At 41.7% G+C, this 26,017-nt stretch overlaps 1 protein-coding gene across 1 annotated transcript; it reads left to right on the top strand.

Annotated features, from left to right (window-relative positions):
- Nucleotides 1–13,108: 13,108 nt before the first annotated feature.
- On the top strand, nt 13,109–23,947 carry LOC143039229 (uncharacterized). Its single transcript, XM_076209095.1, has 2 exons — nt 13,109–13,201; nt 20,069–23,947. The coding sequence occupies exon 2, from the start codon at nt 20,308–20,310 to the stop codon at nt 23,689–23,691; it is 3,384 nt and encodes a 1,127-aa protein (XP_076065210.1). The 5' UTR covers nt 13,109–13,201; nt 20,069–20,307; the 3' UTR covers nt 23,692–23,947.
- Nucleotides 23,948–26,017: the final 2,070 nt, after the last annotated feature.

Raw genomic sequence — 26,017 nt, 5'->3', positions numbered from 1 at the left:
TTCTGCACCTAGAACGTATTCAAAACCTAACATTTTCCAAAGATTTTAAACTTAAAAGTTGGTCACAATTTTTTTTAACAAATATTTAAAGCTGATAGTTGTGGTCCAAATGGGGTTGTAGGACATTAAGTCTTCGGACATTTAGTCTTCTGGATATTTAGTCTTCTGGATATTTAGTCTTCGGACATTTAGTCTTCTGACAATTAGTCTTCCTTTGAAAAATAACTGTGGACATTTAGTCTTCGGACATTTAGTCTTCTGGACATTTAGTCTTCGGACATTTAGTCTTCTGACAATTAGTCTTCCTTTGAAAAATAACTGTGGACATTTAGTCTTCGGACATTTAGTCTTCTGGACATTTAGTCCAGAAGACTAAATGTCCGAAGACTAATGTCCAACAACCTTCGAACCCGTGCCGCCGTAGTGGCAAGCGAGAACTCTAACCTCAGCACCACGATGTGTGTGTGTGTGTGTGTGTGTGTTTCAAACCACCACATTCCTTTCGCTGCGTTTATGATTATAATTAACCTGCCGCCGGGCGATTTTATTTTTCTGAGGGAGGGGGGACCCCCCACCCCCCGACTCCCACCTCCCTTCGCAGCGGTGTGTCCTTCGGCCTACATGAGGTCATGACCTAAGGGGATCCACCCATTTAGTATCCGGACATTTAGTCTTCTGGACTTTTAGTCTTCGGACATTTAGTCTTCTGGACATTTAGTCTTCTGGACTTTTAGTCTTCGGACATTTAGTCTTCTGGACAATTAGTCCTCATCTTCAAGTTATGATAGGAGAATCAGCTTAAAACATCAGTATTAAGAAAAAAGGAAAGATTGAAATTTATGTATAGATAATTCTTTATTGTTTATAGACACATATAATATACATTATTTTCAATGCAATGTAATATAATCATACAAGAAAGAGTGAAATTCTGGACAATTAGTCCAGACGACTAAATGTCCGAAGACTAAATGTCCTACAACATTCGAACCCGTGCCGCCGTAGTAGCAAGCGAGAACTCTAACCACAGCACCACGAGGTGTGTGTGTGTGTGTGTGTTTCAAACCACCACATTCCTTTCGCTGCGTTTACGATTATAATTAACCTGCCGCTGGGCGATTTTATTCATCTGAGGGAGGGAGACACCCCACACTCCCACCTCCCTTCGCAGCGGTGTGTCCCTCGGCCTACATGAGGTCATGACCTAAGATAACCCCAGTCAGTCCATACCGGGCCTCACCCCCGAAATTAGTCCCTTGAGGGTCGGAGGGGTGGTGGGGTGTTCTTGTCTCAGCTGACGCTAGCCAGTATAAAATACTAAAACGATCAACTTCAGGAGTGGAGGATTTTCGTAGCTGAATGGAATTATGTGACGCTAGCCAGAATGAAATATATGAATAACATTGAGAGACCGAAAGAGAGCAGGCTAGGGTGAAAGATATTGAGGAGAGGCGGTAAAAGAGAGGAAGTGGAATTGGGCAAGTTGGTGCGAACGACTGATGAGCGATGGAGCAATTGTGTTACTGAGTAGACGCCGCGAGATAGGAAGCGTGGAAGAGGGAGACCAGACAGAAGGTGGAGAGACGAAAAGTTTGCAGGAGTGACGTGGCGGAGGATGGCGCGGTCGTGTGATTCATGGAATGCTACGAAGGAAGCCTTTGTTCAGCAGTGGACACAGGATGGATGGCTGATTTGATTGATTTATTGATTGATTGAATTTTGCCAGCAGTAACCGGCACTTCTTTCCTTGGGGCGCAAGGTCATTCAAGGTCACAGGAATGGTACAAGATAGATTTATGTACAGTCGCAGAATGGAGGGGCAGTACAAGTACTCGTAGTTAAATCATGAGAAAATAGTGTCTCTGGTCCGTATGGGTGTCACCAGTCCTTAGAATATTAACTGAATGAAACCTTTGCAGTCAATAAAGCCGCCAGAAGCCAACCAGAAGAAAATTATCAAGTGTGACACTGAAACCAACAGATTAATAACAAAATAGCCTGGCGGATGCTACGGGGTAAATAACACACACACACACACACACACACATACACACACACACACACACACACACACACACACACACACACACACACACTTTCACATCCTCTCTCTCTCTCTTTCACACACACACACACTCATACACACACACGGCTCGGTTGATAGAGTCCCTAACCGTCACTACGGCGATCCGGGTTCGAATCCTGCCCAAGGCTGAAATTATGTCAGTGTCGCTGCGCTTCGAGTCGTTACTCCAACACTCATGGACGGGGAGTTGGGTGTGTGTGTACGTGTAAGGTCACAACATTACCCATAGATCGGTCATACGAGCTCTGAGCTCACTTCCGGGAGGGAAATAGCTGTCGATCACGAGTCCAGCGCGTGATCCAAAGACGGGTGTTACTCCAACTCTCGTGGGTGGGGAGTTGTGTGTGTGTGTGTGTGTGTGTGTGTGTGTGTGTGTGTGTGTATAAGGTCACAGCATTACCTATAGATCGTTCATATATTACAAAGGCGGAGCATGCCGACAGGAGACCTTTTGGTCTATATCTAGGTCGAATGCGAAAAATCCTAATAATAATAATGAATAAATAAATAAAAAATATAATAATGTAAATATCAAATAAAATACATAAACGCATAGCCACAGTCAAACAACAAACAGGTAAATAGTAGATAATAATAATTTGACACATAACTAATAATAAATGAGAATCAAACATACAAATTATAACAAAACAAAAACAAATAATATGAAATAAATAATAATCATTGCAGCATCTTGCTTAGGTGTTTATCTAAATGATTTTTAAAGCTTCGAACTGAACTACATTGCACTGCCTCTGTAGGAAGTTTATTCTATTCATTTACCACACGGTTGGCAAAGTTGTTTCTACCCACTTCCAAATTGAATCTATTTCCGGACAGTTTGAGACCATTGTTTCTTGTCTGATTCTCATTCTTGTCTGAGCTCTCATCCGGGAGGTTAATATCTGTAGATCACGGGTCAAACACGTGATCTACACAGAATGACTTGCCAAGAGAACAGGGTGACAGCTTTCTTTGTTGAGATTTTTTCATTTTCCCCCCAAGCCCTGGTCAGGGACCGAACTCGCGACCGCTGAGTAAGCACTGGTATGTGTCTGTGTGTGTGCGTGTGTACGTGTTATTGCCCTTCATCCAAGTTCGATCTTTCGACCTGATCCTTTCGCTGCTTGGGGAGAGGGAGGGGGAGGAGGAGGGTGAGAGGGAGTGGATCCTTAGCTGAATAAAATCGCCAGACGGCAGCCAGAATGACGTCATAAGGCGTTATCACATTGGTCTTTTTTCCCTCCGACCCCCAATTCATCAAAAGTACAGCACCAACTTTTTCCGCCGTAAAATCACTATGACAAGTTATTTTGTTTTCTCAACAAAAATACATAGAATATCCTTTGATATGTTGGAGATTTTTTTCCTCCAGAATATCAGATTCCTTTCCGAAGAGATGCTCGTATAATCTTTTTTATGTTTTATATAAAAACTTCAGTCGGTATGGATTTTCTGTCTTGATGAAAAACTAATATGGAAGGATGTAAAATGAAACATTTCAGTGAAAAAATATATAATATAATCACATGTATAAAAAGATATAGTCGTATGTATGTGTATGTGTGTGTGTGTGATTCTATATGGAAGGATGTATAATGAAACATTTCATAGTGAAAAAATATAAAATATAATCACATGTATAAAAAGACATGTATGTGAATGTGTGTGTGTGAGTTTGCGTATGTGTATGTTCGTATACTTTGTATACGTAGATGGAAGGATGTATAATGAAACATTTCATAGTGAAAAAATATAAAATATAATCACATGTATAAAAAGACATGTATGTGAATGTGTGTGTGTGTGTGTGTGTGTGAGTTTGCGTATGTGTATGTTCGTATACTTTGTATACGTAGGCACAATGATTGAGCATGGTAGGGGAGCAATTTTTCTTCTCCCTTCTACGCCGTCGTTCCTGAGAAGAAAACAGAATTTCAAGTCGAGTGTCACGTCCCTTCCGCGGAGCCTTGGAGCTCGTCCTCAAGGGAATCTTCGAAGAGGAGGAGGAGGGGGAAGAGGAGGAGCTTTTGGTACATTTCTTAGAGGGAATCTCCGCGAACCTATTGTCTAGGATGAGGAGGAGGAGGAGAAGGAAGAGGAGGGGGGGATGAAGAGGAGGAGCTTCTGGTGCATTTCCTCGAGCTCCTGAAGACATCTCTCGAGGGAATCTCAGAGGACCTATTGTCTAGGAGGAAGAGGAGGAGGAGGAGGAAGAGGAGGAGGAGGAGGAGGAGGAGGAGCTTCTGAAGACATTTCTCGAGGGAATCTCAGAGGACCTAAATTATTGTCTAGGATGAGGAGGAGGATGTGAAGGAGGAGGAGGAGGAGGAGCTTCTAGTACATTTCCTCGATCTTCCGAAGACATCTCTCTGCACATCGTATATAATCATTCGAACTGTCGCCAAGCGATTTTATTCACCTAACCCCCTCTCTTGCAGCTAAAGTGTGGATCAGGAGAATCCCCAGACACTTCATGATAGTTGGTAATGGACATGGAACTGGCTAATGTAGGCCTTATGGTATCTTGCAAATTTCTTCTTTCTTATGTTCTTGAGTTATTCCTTTATCTTGAAGAGCGAGGAAAATGGTAGTCACAAAAAAAAAAAAAAAAAAAAACTGGATCCACTTCATATATACATTCTCTGTTGATCTTGATGTTCTGGTGAGGTGTACTCGCCTCTAACCCCGTCTCATGAACGCAAAGTCTGTTTCGAGTTCCCGGTGATTGCCACTTCCCCTGGCTGGCATTGGTGAGCCCTTCGGACGTCGCCGATATGAAGGGGTTAACCACATTTCACTTCGTAGAAGAATTTTCTTTGTCGCTTTCTGGTCCCATAGAAGAGGTCTAGAAGCTTTTGTCACTTGGCTATACGAGATCCTATTTCCCTTCACAGAGGAACTTTTCCGGTCGCTTTCTAGTCCTAGATTAAGAAGCCTAGAAGCCTCTATCTCTTGGTCTCGTAGACTAGAAGGCCTAGAGGCGACTGTCTCTTCCAGCCTCGCATCTCAGCTGATTAAAATTCCCTGACGTCAAACAAAACAAATAAAATTTGTCGTTCTGAGTCACCATGAAGAACGTCACATATTTTGTCATGGCTGGCACCAGGCGATTTTATTCAGCCGAGGTCTAAATCTTGACCCTTCGTAACGATGATGCACACGTTGTGGATGACGTCAGACGATCTTATTCTGGTAAGCATAAGGTTCCGCGGAGTGATAACCATGGTCTTGTTCCGCGGAGTGATAACCATGGTCTTGTTCCGCGGAGTGATAACCATGGTCTTCCGATTCAATGGATTCAGTGGATATGGCGGCAGCACCTGCGAGAATGAGAGGAACAGGTAGTGGGAGAGGGAGCGGGATGGGCAACGGAACAGGGAGTGGGAGAGGGGGGAGAGGGAGAGGGAAAGGCAGAGGAGGGAGAGGGAGAGGGAAAGGCAGAGAAGGGAGAGGAATCGGGAGAGGGAAAGGAAAGGGGAAGCGAGGGGCGAGAGAGGGGAACCCGCTACCCTTGGAAAACGTTTTCAGGAACTTTTTCAGCAACAGTTTCTTCTTGAGGTCCAATAGGGTAGGGAGGAACAGGGTCCTCTTGCTGATATGATGAGTGCCCCGCTTCGCTGAACCCTCCGTCGGGAGACCCGAAAGGTCTTGGCACTCAGCAGCCTCACCACATCTGACGGCGATGTCATCGATCTGGCCGGAAGGTGAGGAGACTTCAACTTCGACAAGATCAATTGGGTTCTTCTTTAGCTGCGATCTGGGGTGCTCTAGACACGTCACGAGGAGGAGAGAATGTGCCAAGAATACGAACTGGGCGAGCTTCATGGTAGAGGTGGATGTGGAGGTGATGGGAAAGGTGGTGGACTTTCGGTTCCGGCCCGGGTGGGGCTCGAAGTACGGCGAGAGTTGTCGAAGTCGTGGATGTTCTGTTGGGGGCACCGCGAACGCCGTGGATTTATATACGTGCGGGAAAGGCGCACGGAAAGTGAAAGACATTTTTTGTAGAATTTTTTCTTCGGTGATTTTTTTTTCCTCCCTTTCTTTTTTACTCATGTTCGGGAGATCATGATATAAGAATACATCGACAGTGGTCCGAGATCAACGCTCGCCTGTAAGTGTACATCATCAGGATCATTCACATCATAATGGATGTTATTTAACACTTCCTTTAAAGGTACCTCTGTATAATAACATAAAGAAAGAAAAAAAATCAAGATCATGAATGAATTAAATTAGATAAATATATAAAAAAAACTTCCAAGTTTGTTATGGACTGAAAGGTTTTCTGTCGGCTTGCCTCAGCATTGTCACTTATGGTTACTCATTAATTCCACTCAAATTATTCACAATTTAAATTAATATCCATGTTTAAGAAACTTATTCACAATTTGTCTCAAAAGGACTACTAAAGAGATGAGCTGGGAAGGGGAAAATTAGAACATTACCGTGGGGGTGGGTGGGTTGTTTTTTATCACCTAATAGGAATGGACGACATTATGATCAGGAACAGCAGTCCTCGTGTAGGCCTTATGGTCTCTAGCAGTCTCTTCCATTCTTATGATCTTAAATGTGAGATAAGTTCGGTGGTCTTAACAAGGATTTTTTTTTAAATTATATCTGGAACTTTTAAGTCTTACAATCAGTGCAACATCCCAGCTTCGATCTGCTAAAGTGCAGCAAAGCCCTTTCAAAAAAAAAAAAAAAAAAAAAAAAAGCGTTCATCATAATATAATTTGGAAAGAAAGTCTTCACACCAAAAGTGATTGTATCCTTTCTGGAGTAAGGAAACGGACGCCACGAGATAGGAAGCGTGGAAAAGGGAAACCAGAGAGAAGGTGGAGAGACGAGATAGAGAAGTCTGCAGGAGTGACGTGGCAGATGTTGGAGCAGTCGTGTGAATCATGGAATGCTATGAAGGAGGCCTTTCTACAGCAGTTGACTCAGGATGGCTGAGTCGACACCTTGAGGGAAACGAAAAGAAAAAGTAAATAAAATGAATAAAACATGAGTCAACATATCGTGGAGATCGAGTTCGAGTCACAGTGAAAATACTTTCTGACTATTGCGTATTCGATTAACGACGAGTGACATCGGTTTCGTACTCTTTGTAAAAAAAAATGCAGGAGGCACTTACATGGACAAATCTCGTCCATATATATATATATATACAAATTAACCACAGGAGAAGGGAAACTTGTAGACAGTAAGTACTTTCGTATATTACATCTTCAGACTAATTTTTTTTTTTTAGTCTGAAGATGTAATATACGAAAGTACTTACTGTCTATAAGTTTCCCTTCTCCTGTGGTTAATTTGCATTTTTTGTATCACGGTGATGTGATTGCTTGCAATATATATATATATACATATATATATATATATATATATATATATATATATATATATATATATATATATATATAGGATTGGAGCGTTTCTAGAACTTAAAGAGATATCGTATAAAATGTGGATGAAAAGAGAAAACATAAGAAATGCTCCAGAGTAAAATATCAAGAAAAAAATAATCCATAAGGAGCTCCACATCTACATCTTTTACTTATGGCTAATCGTCCTAACGACTTTGTCGGACGTCGGCAGGAAACTAAAGGTTTTCACGCTTCCATTTGTCCTGCAATACTCGATGAATCTATACATTGTTTTATCACGTATACATAATAGATTATACACAGTTGAATTGCGGGTACACCATTGGTCATTTCTGGTGAGGACTTTCTCTGTTTTCTTTTTCTTTTTCCAAATCTCGACAAGACCTGTCAAACATAATGGATGGCGCTGACTCTACGAAAGTAGTCGATAAAGTGAGGTCGTTAAGATGGTGGATTTGATGCAGTACACATGACCCCCGCTCCCACTCCCTCTCCCTTCCTTTCTCTCGCTCGCTGTTTTATTTCGTTGAGTGAACCCCTCCTCTCTCTCTCTCTCTCTCTCTCTCTCTCTCTCTCTCTCTCTCTCTCTCTCTCTCTCTCTCTCTCTCTCTCTCTCTCTCTCTCTCTTTCTATCTGGTCTTTTTTCATAAGACCGTGGGACCTGACAAAAAAAAGATAAAAGTTCTGTCCGTAACATAAATAGAGGAATGAATACATACATGAATAAATCAATCAAACAATAAATAAATAAATAGATAGATAAATAAATATGTAAATCAATAAACAAATAACTCAACAGATAAATGAATAATCAAATAATACAGAATAAAGAAAACCAGCCCTTTCCGCGCACCATTGCTTCCGCGCCTGACCCAAACACACCTGCAACGGTCGTCGACAGACAACCCAACGTCCGAAACCAGATTTGAATCTGCCCCTTGTTTCTCACAAGTACACTCGTACATGTACAGAAACCTCTGTAGCAATATACTCTTTAAACTTAACAAATGTAGAAAAGATAATAATAGTATGCAAAGCATAACATATCTTCATTTGAACTGGTTGGCGGAACTTCAAAGTTACACAGCATAACATCTGCTATTAGTCACAGGAACGGGGAGACCTATCACACTGGGCTATTTTCCCTCCGATTGTTGGAGCAGTTTGTAGCCTACAGCTTTCGGGAAGGAATCTGATATGCTGGAGGAAAATAATTTTCTTCCAGTATATGAAATGACATTCTATATTTTTGTTAAGAAAACGATATAGTTTGCATGGTGTTTTTTTTTCTGGAGGTGGGCGATAATGCCGACTAATCGAAAATTGGAGGAAAAATAGCTGTGATAACTAACAACTCTCTTAGGTCCCATCTTTGCACGAACATCGTTTCAACCAACTAATTTATCAATAATCCATCTAATGTACAGCAACATCACCAAACGTTTCCCAATGCTAAATTCATAACTGTTCTACGGTTGTGAACGGAAACAAACAACTACTCACAAAACACTTCCTCATAACTTTGAGAAAAAAAAATGCTCACGACGCTGTAATTCTTAATACCGTAGGTCGTTGTTCCACAAATGCTGTCTACAACCTACAGCATATCCATTGGAATGTATATATATATATATATATATATATATATATATATATATATATATATATATATATATATATATATATATACCTCACTTTTTAACAACCACAATGCACTTTAATTCTAAGCCATCAAAGGCCAGCATGCTTGAAATTGAAATGTGGTACTAACCAGGACTCGAACCGGGTATCCATAATTTTCTCTAAGACGTCGTGGGTATATGAGTATACTGAAAACATTGGAGATCGTAACGGCTACCCTCTGGCAATAAGGAAAAAATACACACATACACAATGGAAATAAGCTTACATGCTTTTTTGCGTTACCCTCGGTATTTGTAATTGTTATTTCGAACTATTTGTTCTTTTCATCATCTGCACTTCATTTATATTGATTCAATGCCAAATCAAATTATTATTATTATTATTATCATTATAAGTAGCCTAGCCAAGGCATTTTCCCAACTTTCGCCCATAAAAACACCCATGTAGCATCCATTTGATGTCACTTTTATCCCGGCTCCAGCCATAGTTGCAGGAGGTAAACAGACTTCTGCGTGCGCGCGTGTGTGTGCATGGGAAAGGTCTCTATTCCAGGATGGAATCCGATGACCACCACACCTGCTGGGAACTCACGAAAGGTAAAATTCACCTCAAGAAACCCCCTTTTTTTTTCTTTTTTTTTCTTTTTTTTCCCTGCGGAGCTAGCCGATTTAAGGACTGTCTTTACTTCTATGGCCGTAATATCTTTCCTTTATTTATTTATTATTTATTTGTTTATTTATTCAGTTTTATATCCATTTATTTATTTTGTTTATTTACCGGAGAGTAGAATTTTGCTTCATTTGACCCGGATGGAAGGGCTCATAGTAGGCCTGCAGCTACGATTATTTGAAATTTTCCGTCGTCTGATGTGCTGTTTGCCCTCAATTGGTCTAGGGCGGTGGAGGGATTTCAGAAGAGATTTCTTAATTTTTTTAAATTGTCCCACAACTGTCTGCAAATGAAATTGATTGAAAGATTGAAAGTGATTGAGAGAGACTTGTTCTCTGCCACAGGTACAGAGAATATTAAGGAATTTGGTTCGTCAATGATTTACCCTTATTCTAGAAATCCCCAGCGGGTTTTGAGGAAGACTGGCGCTTGTGTGAGTGCGGGAGGGAGGAGGAGGGCCAACGGCTTCCGGGCCTCAGGTCACGCATCTCTTGGTGACTTTAAATGAGGTCATGGCAGCCAGATGTCCTTAATCTAGGCTGACCTCAGTGCTCTCTTCCACCTGGGCATCAACCCACTCTGTTGCTCATAGAGCGCATACCTGTATGTAATAGCACATGAATAGGTATGTGCTTTCTTACACAGGGTAATATGAAGAATTGTCACCCCAGAACGCCCACATGAAGAATCGTCACCCCCATGAGATCCCACCTGAAGAATTGTCACCCCAGTACTTCGAATATCAACAGTGAAGTAAAGATTAGGTTAGGTTACATTAAGCTAAGTTAGGTTGAATGAGGGTTATGCTTATTGTCATCAACTTGTACAACCGAAGAAAACCTCACATGAAGAATTGACACCCTAGGATTGTCCACATGAAGAATTGTCACCCTAGGATACCCCATATGGAGAAATGTCACCCTGTCGAAGTCTGGGGTGACGATTTTTCATGTGATTTCTTACACACACACACACACACACACACACACACGCACACACACACACGCACACGCACACACACACGTGGAAACTGGAAAATTTACGGTGATAGGAACAGAGGTTGGAGGTGACTTTATTGGTCTCTGAAGAGGGTGGACAAGACTGGGCTGGGGGTGGGGGGAGGTCACAGCGAGGTCATGAGGACAAACCGATAAAAAAGGTCACATGTCTAGACGAATTATAGAAGACGATGGAGCTAAACCTGGAATCATAAACTATTTAGCTATCTATTTATATATCTCTCTGTCTATACATCAGTCTATTTATCTATCTATAGACCAAGAGGTTTTTTCTCCCTATATAGGAGGTAGCCAACATACACACACACATACGCGCGCACACCGGCACACACACACACATACACACACATACGCACACACACACACACACACACACACACACACACACACACGCACGCACACACACACGATCGGTCATACGAGCTCTGAGGTCTCTTCCGGAAGGGAAATAGCTGTCGATCACGAGTCCAACACGTGATCCAAAGACCAAGGTGAATACACACACACACACACACACAAAGTTGCAGGAGACCCGTGATATGGTTGCTACTCCACAGGTTGAGAAAACCTTTTTAACACACACACACACACACACACACACACACACACACACACACACGCACCTGACTAAAGATGGGAGGGCTTTAAGAAGTCATGGAAATAGATTAAGAAAGACCACACGTAAACATGTGAATAAATACATTTTTCCATATAGACACATGAATATGTGGAACAGCTTAGAAGGTGATATAGCCTAAGCTCAAACAATACATAAATTCAAATCTAAATATGATAATTGGAAATCAAGGATATAGATTAAACTGGAACTGTGCACGAATTTGAATCTAGGTTTGCTAGAAAATCAGAGAATAGGAGACGGGACCCTACGAACGTTGCTCCTTTCCTTTATCCTACAATTAGGTAAATACCATTAGGTAAATACAAACGAACACAGGTAAACACACACACATATGAGTGGAAGGGTAGTGAGGTAAACACCAGGAACCGTTGGAATTTTATTACTAACGTTTCGTCCTGAAAGGACTTCCCTACACACATATACACACAAAACAAGCATGCACACATAAATATACCGTAATATAGATATGCATGCAAAAATGTTTACATAAGTACATGCACGCATACATACATATATTAATTTACATGCATATCTATATACACAGATGCTTGATTTTACAAACATGACGGATGCACACATATGTCATAAACGAGCGGAGAAATTAACACACACACACACACACGCGCGCGCGCGCGGTTGGTAGAGTCCCAGACTGTCAGTACGGCGATACCGGCGGTACCTGGTTCGAATCCTGCCCAGGGCCGAAATTATTTCAGTATCGCTGCGCTTCGAGTCGTTACTCCAACTCTCGTGGGCGGGGAGTTGGGTGTGTGTGTGTGCGTGTAAGGTCATAGCATTATCCATAGATCGGTCGTACGAGCTCTTAGCTCTCTTCCGGGAGGGAAATAGTTGTCGATCACGAGTCCAACACGTGATCCAAAGACCAAGGTGAATCATACACACACACGACTCTGTGGCGCGGTTGGTAGACTGACTGTCACTACGGCGGTCCGGGTTCGAATCCTGTCCAGGGCTGAAATAATTTCAGTACCGCTGCGCCTCGAGTCGTTACTCCAACTCTAGTGAACGGGGAGTTGGGTGTGTGTGTGCGTCAAAGGTCACATCATTACTCATAGATCGGTCATATGAGCTCTGAGCTCTCTTCCGGGAGGGAAACAGCTGTCGATCACAAGTCCAACACGTGATCCAAAGACCAAGGTGAATCACACACACCACGAACATAGCTCCCCTTCCCGTAAAATACAACTAGGTAAATACTAGGTTAATACACACACACACGCACACAGATCGGGTCATATATGAGTTTTGAAAATTCATCCGGGAAGGTAATAACTGTTTATCACGAGTCCAGCACGTGATCCAAGACCACACACATACACACACACACACACACACACACGCGCACGCACAAATAAGAAATTACACAAATAAACGAAATTCTACAATAACTAATCCTTATTTTGTAACATTCAGTTTTAATAAATAAAACTTAGGAAATGCACACACAAAAACGTCTGTTTGCAAATTGAGCGACTTGACGTCATGACGTTTTTAGTAACATATTTGATTTTCTTTACAATATATTTCCGGTTCCACAATATAAAACGACTATATTTTTTATGAGATTTAAACTTGTAATTACTAATATTTGTAATATGAATAATTATTTATGAATTTAGTTTGATAATCGTATTTAGAATAAATAATGCCTTTAGTTGACGCAAGCCCGTAAAAGTAAACATTAATCGCAGATCATCTCCATCTATTTTATACATCCTAATCAGCAACAATCGTAAGTACGATTTTGTAGACGAGCTCTTTTAGACCTTTCAGTCCACAGTCCTTTAGCTAAATAAGGTCACAGAATTAGTTAAGTAAAAAATTGTAGCCCAAATCTTGATTAAGACTATAACCATCTTTGCTACTGATGAGGTGTGGAGTTGGGGGAAAAGTACGTTAGTGTAAGATCAGTTGTTCTATTACAATCATTTGTGGTTTATTAAGATTTGTTATAATTAATTCAAAGTTAGTAATATTCTACTTTCTAATGATAGAAAAGGCGAATGATTCTAAAGGGACGTCGCGTAAGACCAATACTGGATGCTAAAGCGCATTATGACGTCATCAGTCAAATTATGGTTCAGGTGAGGTGATCACCTTTTCCACTCCTTAAATGCCTATCGCCGCTAGATCTTATTTTGAAGTTTAGTTTTGGGGATCAGATCAACAACAACAACAATAATAATAACAATAATAACAACAACAATAATACTGTAACAATAATAATAATAATAGTAATATCAATAATGATGATGATGATAATAATAATAATAATAATAATAATAATAATAATAATAATAATAATGATAATAATGATAATAATAATAATAAAAACAACAATAGTAATAACAATGATAATAATGGTAACAACAATAGCAATGATAGAAATAATAATAATGATGATACATATATATACCAATTGCAATGATAAAATACAATAATAAAAACTCATGGGATTTCTTAGTCTGTAGCGTCGTCAGCAGGTCTAGCTGTTCCAATTTAATGTTTTATATCAAACGTGTGATTCTACTTTATTCCCTAATTTCAAATCAACGTGGCGAGTGTTTATTCTACAAAGGCGGAGCATGCTGACAGGAGACCTTTTGGTCCATAACTAGGCCGGATGCGAAAAAATATAACAATGATAAACAAATATATACAAATAATGATATAAATAACAATAAATAAAATAAATAAATAGGTAAAGTTAAACAATAAACGAACAGGTAAATAGTAAATAATGATATTTTCGGGTTCTTTGCTGGGAACAGACCTCTGTAGTCTCTTCTCATGTTGGGATATTCTGTCGACATTTTGCTGGTCACTCCTGCTTTCGTTACACTTTCTCTTATACAAAGTAAAGCAATTGATCTGTCTTATATTGTCTATTTTTGATACGATATTCGAGACACCAGTATTTTTCTAAATTATTTTTTCTCTTCATTTTTAATGTATCCTGCCGTTCCTCTTAGCTAGTGGCGGATCCAGGATCATATATGTGTATATATATATATATATATATATATATATTTTTTTTTTTTTGAGGGGGAGGCTAGCCTGAATTTTATAAATATAGATGACGTTTTTGGGGGGTACCCTGAATTTTGTAAATATAGATGACGTTTTTAAGCAGATGTACTCTGTACCATGAATACGATAATTGTGAATATGAATTGAAGTATATGTCCTCACTTGATTTAGTTTCTTTCAAAATATGGGGCAAAGATAATACTTAATCTTACATCTTTTAAAGATTTACCCTCAATAATGTGTTGAATATCTTTCCAATTATTCTTACTGAAGTGTTTTGTTAAATGCTGGGGAATCTGCCACTTTGATACTGCTTTCTACCTCGTACCTGTGTACACGAGGCAAATTTCTTTATCTCTGCCATGAGGTAACTGAAAGAACTATTTTTGGGGGGGAGTGGGGGAGCTTCAGTCCCCCTCAGCCCCCCCCCCTGGATCCGTCAATGCTCTTGGTTAATTATACATAAAAATCTATGACTTGTAAGATTCGTCTTGAGATGTGAGAGTTTTACATTTCGAATGTATTTTCAACACATCGATATGGGAACAGGAGTGTTTTTTACAAAAGCTCTTATCAATTGATCTATTAATTTTTGTTAATTTGTTGCTGGTGAGTTCTGCATTATATATTCACTGTGGAATAAAACGCCATTGATACTTATGGATTGTGCTATTGAAAACAAATGCGAAAAATGGAATGTCGACATTATGCTACAAATACTAATTCTTAGGTTTCACACGATGCCATAATATTTGTATTTCCATTTTTTTCTTTTAAGAAATCTGATACATTGAGGTATATGTAAACAGGTTACAATTAAGGAGGAATGACGTCAGTTTCCAAATCTCACACCCGTAGATTATTGCTGGCAGAATGCATCGATTGTAAACTTTATGTTTCAGACATAGAGGTAGAGAGCCTCTCAGGATTTTATTATACTTACCAAACACTTTCCAACCAATAAGCTAAGGAGTGCACAGAGGAGAATGGAGAGATCAATGATGGGAATAACGCTAAAAGACCGAAAGAGAGCAAGTTGGGTGAGAGAGCAGACTAGAGTGAAAGATATTGTGGAGGCGGTAAAAGAGAGGAAGTGGAATTAGGCAGGTATATTAGTACGAATGACTGACGAGCGATGGAGCAAGTGTGTTACTGAATGGACGCCGCGAGGTAGGAAGCGTGGAAGAGGGAGACCAGACAGAAGGTGGAGAGACGAGATAGAGAAGTTTGCAGGGTGACGTGGCAGAGGTTGGCGCGGTCGTGTTGAATCATGGAATGGTATGAAGGAGGCCTTTGCTCAGCAGTGGACTCAGGATGGAGGATTTGATTGATTGATTAAAACAGGGATAGTGGCATGATTGAAGGAGGTGGTCAAAGGAAGGGGAGTGAAAGGCACAAAGAAGACTTGCCTTCCCCCCCACCCCCCATAAAACAAATCATCTGCAAACTGAGAGGAACTTGTATATTTTTTGTCAATTTGTACATACATACGCACACACACACATTATATATATGTATATGTTAACCATAAAATATGTTCATAACTTGCACTTTTTCTTATCAAAAGCACCGCCATTAATGCTTGGACGAGACTACAACTCACGGCTAGGAGAAATTATATATAAAAAAAGTGACTTAGCAAATAGGAAAGTATCACAATATCCATAATTTTCGGATACCCAGCGCGCAAGCCAATTTTCAATGGACTAGAGTGGCTCTCTTGTGGCATTTCAGGTATTTCCTGCGACTTCATTAAAATTCAATTATTCGCCACGATTTAGGGTTTTAGTGTTTAACTCAGCTACCGCCAAGCGATTTTATTTAATTGAGTGAAACCTCTAAGCACCGAAAATGGCTGGTTAATGAGGGTGGCATTAAGGAGGGAGGGTTCAAGTTAAAAATCATCATCTTTGAGTGACGGTTAGCGTCCAGTCATGAAAGATTAGTGCGTGCCTCTGAGTCGTAGGGGTGTCCCTGAATGAGGTATTAAGACAAAATAAACCAAGATGAAACGAGAAAGTGCACGTCACTTCATCCCGCACAACATTTCCGGGTTCTCTTACGCCGGGACTTGTAGTTCTTCGAGTCGTCGTCATCTTCGTCATGAGTGGCCCGTATATTGTCGACATTCCGCCTCGTCACTCTAACGTCACCAGCGCGTGGGTTTGTATAGCCGAAAAAATCACAACTTTATTTAATATGAAGGGTAGAAAATGTACCGCTTTCCCATTTAAAATTTTCTGTGGTGATACCCGACACATTGGAGCGGTTTTTAAAAAACTGTAGGCTACTACGTGTCGTTCACAGTTTTTATCTCACTGGACATTTCCAATATTTGCCGGGAAAATTCGTTTGACTTTGAACGCAGTATCTTTATTGTACGTTGAAACGTCCTTGACAGCGTCGCTATATTAAACAAAGTATCACAGACAGTAATATTTTATTTGTTTTTATTAGAAAACGAAGATTTGATGAAAGTCAGAAGCATACCTTGTCTGATATAAGAGTAATCCTTTCACTACATTGGCTTACATGATGTATTTTTTCTGGCTAATACCAAACGATTTAATTCTAGTGAGTAGATTTTTTTTTACCAATATATTGTCTTGATTCAGACTCCATTTTGGATACACGTCCGTCCCTTCACTGAAAAACGTTCTTTGGTTTTAAAACAAGAATAAATAAATTCATTAATAAATAGATAGATAAAATAAACATATATATGTATATAAACACACACACACACACACACACACACACACACACACACATATACTTATATATATATCTATATACATATATATATACATATATATATATATATAATATATATATATGTATATACGAATAGATGAATAGTTAAGTATAAGAGAATAAAAAATAAAAATAAAGCATCATGCCACCAGTATCTCGAAAGTTGTCAGAGAGCGTGTGCGTACCTCCGCATTGCCTGTCAAAGAGAGAGAAAGAGAGAGAGAGAGAGATAGAACTAGGCAGTAGTCCCTAGGCCATGATATGAAAAATGCGTGACTATCAGATTTTCACTAGGGGGAAAAAAAACACGAATCATATGCGCCAGACTTTTACATGAAATTCTGGGGATTATTTTTGTGTAACTTGGAAAGAACACATGGAACTAAATGTGTTGGAGATAAAGTTGGGACTCTTTGTCCAGAGGCACTGTATAGCCATTTTCAGAAACAACTTTAGTGATCGTTAGAGAGAGAGGGAGACAGAGAGAGATATAGCGAGAGAGGGAGGGAGAGAGGGAGAGAAAAATAGTAGCCGAAGGCTGAAAAAACACATATTAAGTTAAAAGGGATTAACATAGATGGTACATAATAAATGATTACTTATACATATTATGATGCTGAAGTGATTGTGCGCTATACAAATATATAAAACATGCGTCTTAGTGTTAATATGATGTTTGGGTTAGATGTTGTTTAATAAGTGTACAATAGAAGGTATGGGATTGTGTTTATATTTGTCTGTGCATGGTGCTTTGAAAGGCTTGAGTCTATTGTGATGTCTTGTGGCCCGGGCAGGACAGTCAGCTTCCGACGGTAGCGGTCACGGTGGTGAGGATGACATAATAGCTTGAGGCCAAATTTTCTTAGTGTCTCCCTGTGGTGGTCAGAGAGTCTGGACAGGTTAAGGATGGTCAGAGAAACCTCGTAGTTGGAATAAGAGGAGCCTAGGATGATTTTGCATGCCCTTTTCTGTACCTTTTCTAGCTGGCGTTCCTGAGTGAGGTTGATGGAGGGGGTCCAGGCTGGAGATGCATAGCAGAGTTTAGGCAGAATAAAGGTGGAATATATATTCTTCAACTCCTTCTCTGGTGTTCCAAGTGATCTCAGCCTTCGCAGCATGTATAGTCGATAAGATGCTGCTCTGACGGTGTTTGTCACATGCTGCTTCCAGTCCAGTTGGTCATCAATAGTGATTCCCAGTAATTTAGTGGACTTGACTACTTGGAGAGGTTGGGTGCCGATTGTGACATTTGGAGCAGGTACATCCTTCTTTGATGTGCAGAAGTGCATGGTGACCGTTTTTGTACTGTTAATGGTCACATGGTTGTCAGTCGTCCAGGCTTGTAGCTTGTCAAGAATAGCCTGGAGTGGAGAGTAGTCAGGAGCTGTGTTGTCAACGGTGATGCCAACAGCTGAGTCGTCATCGTATTTCCAGTGATTAGAACTGCCAGCTAGAGCATCGTTAATTAACATTAGGTAGCACAACGGTCCCATCTTGGTCCCTTGAGGGACTCCACAGGTTGTGGGATAGAGATCGAGCCATTAAACCAGACACATTGTCTACGCTCACTCAGGAAATACGACAGCCGCATGTGTGTGTGTGTGTGTGATTCACCTTGATCTTTGGATCACGTGTTGGACTCGTGATCGACAACTATTTCCCTCCCGGAAGAGAGCTCAGAGCTCCTTTGACCGATCTATGGGTAATGCTGTGACCATACACGCACACACACACCCAACTCCCTGCCCACGAGAGTTGGAGTAACGACTCGAAGCGCAGCGATACTGAAATTATTTCAGCCCTGGACAGGATTCGAACCCGGACCGCCGTAGTAATAGTCGGGGACTCTACTAACCGCGCCACCGAGTGTGTGTGTGTGTGTGCGTGCAAAAGGGAGAGAGAGAGAGAGAGAGAGAGAGAGAGAGAGAGAGAGAGAGAGAGAGAGAGACTCCGACTTACCGTCAAACTAATAGCAATTTCCTTGACCTATAGGTTACCTATCCAAATTTTCTTAATCCCATTTTCTTTTTCGCCACAATTTTTTTGAAAAACAATTTTGGTCGGCCCGTTAGGCACAGACAATGCTGAGGTCGTACTCTTCGCCTTAGATACGAACCATCTCACCAATTTGGAAAAGGAACTTAAGAATGAAGCAGACTGCAAGAGACCATAAGGCCAGCAGTAGGTAGTTCCATGTCCATTACCACTTGGCATACCTATCCATAAAGTTATCTAACCTTTTCTTAAAACAACCGATAGTTCCAGCACTCACTAACTACATAGTTACTAAGTCTATTCTATCCGTTAACCACTCTATTGGTAAACCAATTCTTGCTTATTTCCTTCTTAATCTAAATTTGTCCAATTTGAATCCATTACTGCGAGCACTGACTGGTTTTGGACAGGAAGAAGTTGCCGGTCCATCTTCGGGTCAAAACAGTAGATTCAATACTCGATGGACCCCGTTGAGTCCAGCTCTAAGGCCCTATTCACACTAGCGTTATGAACCGCGCGGAAACCGCGGCGGTACTGCATGGTTAAGGAAAAACTGCGCGGTTATGTGCGAACGCCTTCATTAACTTACATTGTAATTGAACCGACGTGGTTCAAACCGCTAGTGTGAACAGGGTCTAAAGGGTGCGGCGATCCGATACGGAGCGCCCCAACAAGCTACGCTGCGTGAAATCACCTCACGTGATCCAGAACAAGATCATTAAAGTAGCCATTGGAGCTTGATAATTTAACTTACATTGTGGGTGATATTTGTCCTATATATTTTTTTCTATATTCATTCCCTATACTTACTTTTGGACAGATAGCAGACCTAACTGCGCAGATCGCCAGGTCTTCGGCAAGTAATTCGACAAGTCATTGATTCTTCGGCGAGTAGTTCGACGAGTCATTGATTCTTTGGCGAGTAATTCGACGAGTCGAAGGATCGACAGCGAACAACTGGACGAGACGACATCACGGTCTCAATCCAAAGCATCCTCTTGATAACAATCTATAGACCTGAGCAACAACAACAATAGCCATCTGAAACCAACCTCAGGGATGAATTCTGAGTCGCAACAGATCAGCGGTGGGACCGACAATCCCTCGGGGGCCTCGATCCCTGGGGCACTCGACTCCAGTCGCCCTGGTCCTCGAACGCCGCCGCCCTGGAAGACGCAACCTGAAGGAGGTCGACCGACGGGATATCATCCTGTCAACAAGAAAGTCCCATTGCGTCCGAGGGCACAATACCCGAGACCCGGCTTGTATCGTGGGTTTCAATACCCAAGACCCGGCTGGTATCGTGGGTTTCAATTCGGAAACCAAAGTCCAAACTACCCTTGCAGGGCTCCTTTCGGGTTCACAAACCCTCCGACCTCATGGCAGACGCGACTTTTTGGTCTTCCAGAAGGTCGTGGGTACTCGAGCTGGGGTCCGCCTGTACAAAATCACCGTTACGGACCTCCAGGTCTTTTTAGTGACAGGCAGTACACAAACAGCAACATGGAGAGCCATGGATACTCAAACATGGCTCCATATCCTCAACAGAGTTTCTACAGGACAAATAGATCTCTAGGTCCTTCTAATGAAAGGCAATACGCACAAGGAGCCACAGGAGGTCATGGACTGGGCCCGTTCTTACAACAGGATACTTATATGAGAGAGGGACTTCCGAGGGAACCTATAAATAATCTCTTTGGAAGTCAAGTTGGTTCCCACAGGGTATCGGGCATGGAGTTCCCGACCTCAAGATATCCGTTCCCCTCCCAGAACCCAGTTCCAGCTCAAAATAATCTCTTTGGAAGTCAAGTTGGTTCCCACAGGGTATCAGGCATGGAGTTCCCGACCTCAAGATATCCGTTCCCCTCCCAGAACCCAGTTCCAGCTCAAGAGCCCATGTATGCCCGTTGGCCCTTACCAACGCAGAGACACCCTCTTCCTCCTCGTCCGACTAATTCATATCCTCATATTTACCGGTCTCCTTTCATAAATCCTGCTCCTGGCCGACCTTTATCTCCTATGCACAAGAACCAAACTACAGGATACGATGCTTCGCCTTACATGGGCTCAAATCGACCTGTTCGGTTGCCTCGGCATCTAAGCATCCCCGTGAACACCTACGACCACCTGGTTACTTCAAGGCATAGGTTTCAGCACCCAGGAGTACCCGAGCGCAAATTTAAGAATCTTAAAGCCTCCGAGAATCAAATCAAAGGTCGCGGGAGTCCGAGAGTTTCCGTTAACCGCCACGACGACACTTCGTCGAAAAGTCCTCCGCCCGACGACATGGAGGAACTCTTTGCTCTGCTCAACCAGCCAGAATCATTTGCAGGACGTCCCGAAGACGTCCTCGATGACCTCTACATTCCAGAGCTCGAGATGTGCATCCGGGGGCGCTTTCAGCCGAAAGGTTCTTCTTGTACCCAGACTGACAGGAGCCTAGTTCGAGGGAACAGCAACGCCACCGCTCTTTGCTCTAGCTTCTCCACCTACAGCATCGACGTCTCCACCCACGGCCCCACCACCCCGTCCAATACTGCCACCCTATCCATCCCTGTCACTACTTCTGGTACTTTTACAGCAGACACCATCCTCACCACCTCTGGTGCCACTATCATTACATCGTCTTCTACCGTCCCTTCTTCCTGCAGTGCTGTCTACTGCACCACTTGCACAAACATTGCTACTTTGGGCACCATTACTTGCACCCCTTCTAATGGTTCAGTTGTTCCTGCCACCAACATCCTTTCCAATCCCACAGTTTCTCTTACTTCTGATCGCAACCTCTTTACCTTCCCCACTTCCTCCATCACCCTCTCCCAATCCACAACCCTCTGTACGCCTTCCAGAACCTCCCCCATTCCTACCAAAATCTCCCCCACCCCTGTCACAACCTCTCTCACTTACGTCAAAAATGGCACCAAGATCTCCCTCCCTTGCACCAACACCTCGGCCCCTCGCACTATCACTTCAGTTTCCGGCACGAGGACCTTCACATGTGACACCACCAAATCCATTCTTGCCATTGGCACCACCACCACCACCACTACCGCCAGCACAGCCACTTCGGTCACAGTCACCTCATCCCTAAGCTTCTCCACATCTGTGAGTTTCACTTCCCACTCCGTTCACGAGGCGACCCCTTACACAGATGGCACAATCATTCCCGTCATAAGTTCCATTTCTGATCCAACTGCTTCCGCCTGCTCCACTAGTCTCCCAGATAAGGATGCACACGCCAAAAATATTACTCCTGTAGAGGGACAACACCAAACGGATAGCGACGCAATCGATCCCAACAGCTTAAGTAACAGCAGTGATGACTTTAACAACCTGGTAAGGGTTATTCGAGAGTTGGACGCAGATTATAAAGAATGGAGACGGATACGATGGGAATACGAATTAAGAGTCTTTGGACGGCAAAAAGAGATTTGTAGCTATGTTCCACAAGTGTCTGAACATTATCCATCTTCTGATTTGGCTAAGGAAACTGATCAATCTTTTCAGAGTGGAAAAAACTTGGCGACTGACAAATCCACATGCGACGTGGGTAGTCCAGACGCAGAATTCCAATTTCAAAATACAAAAGATAACATAACCAGTAAGGACCTGGAGGAAGTATATAATATCCTAGACTTCTTCGACCTTCAGGACGAAAACAGGTCTTCAGTAAACGCAGACACGATTGAGTGCAGCACCGAACAAACAAAAAAGGAAAATTTCTGTTCAAAAGAAGAACGAAAAGACAAAATACACTACGAAGATCGAAAAATCATCCCAGACAATCTTGACAGGCAACCTTCCACTGCCAAAAATTTCCAACTTGAAAAATCAAAAGACGATGGAGCTGTTGCAGACTTTGAGGAACCAGTTAATAGCCCCGGGCATGACAACCTCAACAACGACAACAAGCCTCCAGTTAACGCAGACAATTTTAACACCACCACCGAAGAGACGAGAAACAAAAACCCTAATCCAGAAGAACGAAAACACAAAGTAAACAACGAAGACAAAAAAATCGTTGACTCACTCCACCTTGAAAAAGTAGCTGAACACGAACGCGTCGCAGAATCGAGCAATCTGGACAAGAGGTCAGCAACTTCTGAAGTCAAATCAGACAAAAGGAAGTCTAATGTGAGCTTTAACAAAACACGGATAAATTCTCGAACCAGTGCAGACTTGGACGTCACTCCTCTCGCAAACGCTTCGCCTTCTCAAACTAAAACAAAGAGCAACAAACGCACTGGGGCAGTTCAACAAGACCAAGGCGCAGAATCATGCAATCTCGACTACAGTTCAACTATTCCCAAAGGTGAAACAAGAAAGAAATCTAACGCCACCCGTGCTAAAACACGGAGAACTTCCCATCCTGTAAACTCTTCGCCTTCCCGAGGCACGAGGGGGAGAGGGCGAGGACGAGGGCGTCCTCGACGGTCTGTGTGAACAGAGGGTCAGGCCAAAGAATAAAGTGAAATCTCACTCCAGAGTCAGCCATTGGACGCTGCGAGACCTCTTAACGATCCAGTGACCCCGTTGATCAGCAACCCGAAGTGCTGATTGCTGATTTGGTAAGTATAGAAACAGGCACAGTGGATCAAGCGGGTAGGGCAAAGATCTTACCCAAGTGTAATCACCACTGGAGATCCTGATACTTTCAAACTACCAATTAAGTACATTTTTGGAAAAGTCTAGTAATCAACATCCCAACCTCGCGATGCTTAGCGATTTGGAAAAAAAAAGTATAATATATATATATATATATATATATATATATATATATATATATATATTTCTTTTTATATATATATATATATATATATATATATATATATATATATATATATCAATGGACGATGGAAAAAGAAAAGACAAAAGCCAAAGAAAAGATATAGGTTTGTTTGACAAACGAGACGATATAGATCTCGATTTGATCCTCTGACAGATTCCACCTCTTCGATCTGTTAACTTTCCATATTCTGTTCTGCTTAACCCCGATTTTATTTCATCATTATTTTGCTATTACTGATTTTACTGTTACTTATTCGAACTGCCTTTATGTGTTACGAACACCATTGTGACGTTAAGACTATTTTCACACGTAACGACTTTGCGCCGCTCACGACACGACGTCGTGCTCTCAAATAACCACGGATGTCTTTGGACGCTTTCACATGTCACGATCACGACCACGTGTGAAAGCATCCATAGACACCCATGGTTATTTGAAAGCACGACGTCGTGTCGTGGACGGCGCACGGCGAAAAGTCGGTACGTGTGAAACGAGTCTATATCGTAAGACCTCCCCTCGCATGAGAGGGGTCCTGCCTGTACTCCGTAAGCTTAGAAAACTGAACTGCCATTTTTTTAACAAAGGAAGTTACGTAGCCACATTTTTTCTCAAATATCGTTCTGGCTAAAACCGCCAGACGATTTTATTCAACTGAGGGACTCGAGACAAAATGGAGTATCGATTAATGGATCGAGAAAGCATATCGTTTGAATACAATCATCTCACGACAGCCAGAACAAAATCTACAAAAAATGGCGTTCCCGCCCATTTCACCAACCAGACGATCGACGAGTTTCGTTGTAAACAAAGTTGCTCATCAGCACTCTTGATATAAACTGATTTAAGACAATATCTAATTTTGTTTCCGTTTCCCACAAAAGGCCGACTTCAGGAGTTATCACACTGGGCTATTCTTCCTTTCACATCCTACCTCCAACCTCCATTTGAATAAATAGAATATGACTTCGCTTACAAAAATTTAAACTTTTTCTAAGAACATTTCAACCGTAGGCTATGTCTAATATGTATAGGTTTTCAGTCTTAGTGCATCATTCAGCTTTGTTATATATGACGAAAAGATACTTTGGTATTTGGAGATTTGAAAAATAAAATCTTGCAACCGAAGTCGTATTTACTTAAACGAACTCTCAAATGTCGGTGCTGGTGAAGCCAGTGGAAGCCCATTGTAATAACCTCTTTGCCAGGCACCAGTGAATCCTTTAGTGACTAATGTGGCTAGAGTTAAGTCAAGTTCACTTAACCCAGTGGCACAGAAAAGACAATGATTTTGCGCAGCCAGATTGGCATAAACATCATTCAAATATACATGAAAAGGGGGAAAGCTTTGCAAAGCTTACGGGAAAATGGTGAGTGATACCCACCACAGTTTGAACCGCAGTTAATCAATTCAAGCTTGGATCCCACCATGACAGTACAGTTATCAGAGATCAAACCAATTGTATCCGACTCGGAGGTTATGGTCACTTACCTGAAAAGGTTTGGATGGTCATGGTGGCTTCAAATGGCTTCGCTGTGGCCCCGTCATACCTAAGTCATCATCAGTGAAGACTGGGCCCAGATCTCACAATCTGATTTACATACCGTACCATTCAACATATATTCATAATTGTGGGACTGATCAAGGGAGATATTTGTAAATTGTAAGTTTACTCAATAATCCTTCGCCAGAATGTCGACATTCTTACTATGGCAGTTATTGTCGTTTTTCACTTTGCTTACAAACCCCTAGAGCAGTTTCACAAATTGCATAAACAATTAATTAGCATATTGACATACCCGTAGAGTAATTCCACAAATCGCAGAGATTAACCACCATACCTAAAAGCGGTTAGATGTCATTTCAAATGTTTGAGTAGCCGGTTGCATGAGCAACCGGCTCATGAGTAGCCGGTTGCATGAGCAAGCTAACACTAATAGTATTAGCTAACACTAATTAGCTCCACTGGGGCGAATTTACTG

The sequence above is a fragment of the Oratosquilla oratoria genome, chromosome 26, assembly GCF_046742065.1.
Source record: "Oratosquilla oratoria isolate Oo_2021 chromosome 26, ASM4674206v1, whole genome shotgun sequence".
NCBI lineage: Eukaryota > Metazoa > Arthropoda > Malacostraca > Stomatopoda > Squillidae > Oratosquilla > Oratosquilla oratoria.
The sequence above is the reverse complement of the archived record's forward strand: the minus strand, read 5'-3'. Positions and strand labels throughout refer to the sequence as shown.

What these genes read in the sequence shown, in the direction of transcription:
- LOC143039229 (XM_076209095.1), top strand. Translation starts at nt 20,308, where the DNA reads ATGAATTCTGAGTCGCAACAGATCAGCGGTGGGACCGACAATCCCTCG.